This window comes from Epargyreus clarus, unplaced genomic scaffold (assembly GCF_041222505.1).
Source record: "Epargyreus clarus isolate Ecla_fem2 unplaced genomic scaffold, WU_Ecla_fem_2.2 ptg000035l, whole genome shotgun sequence".
NCBI classification, from domain to species: domain Eukaryota; kingdom Metazoa; phylum Arthropoda; class Insecta; order Lepidoptera; family Hesperiidae; genus Epargyreus; species Epargyreus clarus.
This window is the reverse complement of record NW_027332240.1, coordinates 897225-901251: the sequence shown is the minus strand read 5'-3', so window position 1 is coordinate 901251 and position 4027 is coordinate 897225. Positions and strand designations below refer to the sequence as shown.

The 4027-nt window shown below is 40.7% G+C and overlaps 1 protein-coding gene across 1 annotated transcript; it reads right to left on the bottom strand.

Annotated features, from left to right (window-relative positions):
• Window positions 1-293: 293 nt before the first annotated feature.
• Window positions 294-3190, bottom strand: LOC140756459 (kxDL motif-containing protein CG10681). Its single transcript, XM_073091973.1, has 3 exons — window positions 2962-3190; window positions 1779-1952; window positions 294-1418 (listed from the first exon to the last, which is right to left on the bottom strand). Exons 1-3 carry the CDS (start codon window positions 3099-3101, stop codon window positions 1106-1108), a joined length of 627 nt encoding a protein of 208 aa, XP_072948074.1. The 5' UTR covers window positions 3102-3190; the 3' UTR covers window positions 294-1105.
• Between the last annotated feature and the right edge of the window lie 837 nt (window positions 3191-4027).

Here is a 4027-nt window from a genome sequence, read left to right as displayed (position 1 = left end):
ATCACGCTATCGCAGTTTTCTTAACGTTTTGCATATGCAAGCTTCGAAATGAGACTTTCAGAGCATGACCACTCTCCATGCATGGTCTTCTTGTCTGGTGGTAGTATTTTTATTGGTTGGAGTCACTTCTTAGATATGTCCATCTGGTGGTAATCTTTATAATATCATTGAAATTGCAAAATAAAATACAGTCTACCAGATGGTAAGTGGCAATTGCCACCCATGACTCTTATAATTAATGCCAGATAGGTCATACTTGTCCCTGTAGTTCCGGGACCAGAATAGGGCTACGGTATCCCCTGCCTGTCATAGGAGGCGACTAAAAGGGAGCTTCTGGGGTTGCGGGTGGCAAGAGTGAGAGCTCGAACCGCCCGGCCAGCGGCTCCGGGAAGGACGGCGGTATGTGTGGTCGTATACCGTCATACGCACCAGACGGTGTGGCGAGCGTCAAGCTCACTTGGGCGGAGCCCGACGGGGCAACGCGCTGAGAGGGTTCCGGCTGCGTTCCTTTCGGGATCCCGGATCTACACAGCGCCGAGGACGGCCACCGGGGGGCTTTTAGTGCGGTAAGAATCCCACATAACTCTGTCGCTCCCATGGCACAGGGTACATTTTGAAGGTTTCCCCATCAATAACAAAAAAAAAAAAAGATAGCTTATATTTGAGGTTGGCAAAAATGCTAATGCTACTCCTGAGGACTAAGCTGAGAACTCATGGAAGGTTTTGCAACTACCTTTGAGCGAAAACTGCTGTTATGAAATAGAAAATGTTCTATATTTTTTAAAACTGGTATGTAGGTTTCCTCGCAAGCTTTTCTGTCACCATTATAGCAAGCGATAAATAATGTCTAAAACACAAATCGCTATTAACAGTTAATTATATGACAGTGAGCTCGTTTGGTAAGCAACATCACAGTTATAACTTATTATATTATATGATTTGTATTCTATTGAATTATTTGACTATAATACATTTATGTATGTATTATGTATTTTCCGATAGTCTTTATTCTTTTAGCAATGGTGTTTAAGGGCGCTCCAGGATCAGGTCAGGGTAGACCGCCCGTTCCGCCCCTAAGTCCGATAGAGGTCTACTCCTAACGCATTCATCCTGTGTCTGTGCTGCTTTCATCACCAGAGCTAGCACTTTCAGTTTCCGAGGAACTACTATTCTTATGCACCTTGACTTTCTGGGGTATAACAACTTGCTCACTTCCACTTCCACTAGCTTCTTTGGTCTTCTTTTTCCGTCCATCACTTGCGGTTGGTTTCAAGGTTTCTGTGGACACTGTGGTGACCATTTTGGACTCTGTCTTTGGTTCTGATGCCCTGAAATCTTCCTCATCTTCTTCTTCAACTGGTTTCTTGTATGTTGTGGCTGCTGCGATTGCCTCTTTGTATGCTTCAGGGTATTGTGAGCTGAAAGAAAGTGTTAATTTCATTTAATATTACTCATATTCAAGGCAAGGCAGTGATAGCCCAGTGGTTAAGAAACTCGGCCTCTCGATCGAGGGGTCCGAGGTTCAAATACCAGGCACGCACCTCTGATTTTTCGAAATGATGTGCGTATTAGAAATTAATTATCACTTGCTAAAACGGTGAAAGAAAACATCGTTAGGAAACCTGCATACCTGAGAGATTTATAAAAAAAATCTCAAAGGTATGTGAAGTCTACCATAAGCACTTGTCCAGCGCGGTGGACTATGGCCTAATCCTTCTCATTCTGAGAGGAGACCCATGCCCAGCAGTGGGACAGTAATGGATTGATGATGATGATACCTTAACTTAGTTTTAATAGCTCTGATCTTCTTGAAGATGAACTCGAGATCTTTCCTCATGTCCAGCAGGAGTTGCGTGTGCCTCTTGAACTCAGTAGACGCTGCCCGGAGGCGACTGGCTGACAGCTGGTTGCAGTTTGTCAGCATTTCTGTTGTTTTCTCAAACCGCTGTAGCCTGGAATGTGGTGTTAAATAGTTTGTGGTAAAAAGTTAAGCTTAGTAAGTTCACAGTATTAATAGGTTTTAAAAAAAGTTACAAAAAGAGCTCTTCCAAAGCCTGTGATACATTGGAACCTGACGATAAAGCAGACGAGCTACCTGATGGAAAGTAGTTAACATCGCCTATGGATATTTGCAACACCAGAGGAGTCGCCAATGCATCGCCGGCTTTGAAGGAGAGCTCTTTTTGCACCTTTTTTGAAGAGCCCCATGTCATAGCGCTCCGGGAATACCTCAGAAGGAAGTTCATTCCACATCTTGCACGTCTGCGGCAAGAACGTCCTTGCAAACCGAACCGTGGAGGACCGCCACGAGGCCAGTTGGTGTGGATGGAACTTCTTCGGCGAGTGGTGTGTTTGAGTGTCAGGCCCCAGTGGTGAGCTGGGCGTCCAAGCTTTGAATAAAAACTCGCCAAATATGGTTTGAACTGTGTATTTTGTCGCATGTACTGCACGAAGTGCGTTATGCAGTAACAGGTGCGATGGAGGAATGGTGACGTAGGCACCAGGTCAAATAGTTCCTGGGAACACTCACCATTGTAAAGCCGGTAGAACATGCAAAGGGAACCTATGTCCCTCCGTAAACTTAAAGGTTCTAGCCGATCGGAAATCCTTTTTAATAATATACAAGTAGCTAACAAGCATACAGTTCACCTGATGGCAAGTGGCTACTGACATCTACTCTACCCCAGACAGCATTAAAATTTTAATGGAGTTTGGCTACAGATGCGTCCTATCTGGGGTTGATTACAGATATCCATGGGCGGTAGTAGCCACTTACCATTAGGTGGACTGCATGCCCGTCTGCTACTCTTATATTATAAAAAAAACCCGCTTCAAATCAGAACACCGTAGCGTTCTTATAAGGTAAAAAAAGGTGTGGTATTGGTATCACCACAGACAAATCATACAGGTTTCTATCTACCTTAAGCCTACAGCCTGATACGTATTTTTAAATTTACGTACATATTTTTCTGTGCCCGTATGATAACTTCCACGTCGCTCTGATCTACCATTCCCGCCAAGCCCTGAACGAACACTTCCGGTGCGGAGTAGTTTTGAAAACATTCTATTGAGAAGTCACTTTCCGGTGTATCGTTTGCCATTTTAATATTTTATTTCTTAAATAAATATTTTGAATGGAAAATCGTATCTGCACAATAACAATAAGAACTGTCAATAATTTGAATCAATAAAATTGTCAGTGTCAGTGTCACAAAAACAAAACAATGGCAGACTGATGTGAGTGTTTACGAATTAAGTTATAGATCGTAATAAGAACACTAACTCAAATGATTTGTCTATCTAAATAAGTTATGTCGTACATATTTGTTCATTTATTCCTTTTTTAATACCTTTTTATTTTGTGTATCTAGTAAATGGGTAATTTTTTAATATAATTCTTATTAGTTTATACGCCATCTATTGTTGCATTATAGACTTAAAAATCAACAAGATGCTTACACAAAGAAACTTTAAAAATATCCAATAGATAGAGCTATGGGTAACGTAATGTAAATCAAACTGAAATCTCGTAGTGGACTATGCTCAGTCCTAATGTATAAATAAAAAGATTATTAAATGCTGTACTTAATATAATTCTGACATTGTCTCTTTAAAACAATATTTAAAGAAATATTAGAGTACATTCGCGTATTGATCACAAAATAATTTTGATAGATTCGAATAGAATAGGATTAAATAATTTCAAAATACATATATATTTTCAAAATCTCTTGTTTCAGTTCCAAGTATGTAGTATTTTTGGCGGTGGATGCCTTGTAGCTCTGTAACTCGTATTATTCTGAAATAAATGTTTTCAAAACCATTAATTTATTTGGCCCAGTCCTTGAATTTCTAAATCGAATGGCACCCCGTGGCTCGGATGCGGCATATTTCTTCTCCAAATAACTCTATTTCTACCTACTTTGTTTTGTAGTCTTTCTTTTTGTTGCGATGTTAAGGGGAACAAATTCTTCTTAGCTCTTCTTAAGTTCTTGTTTTTATACGTCACTATTGCATCATACATGCG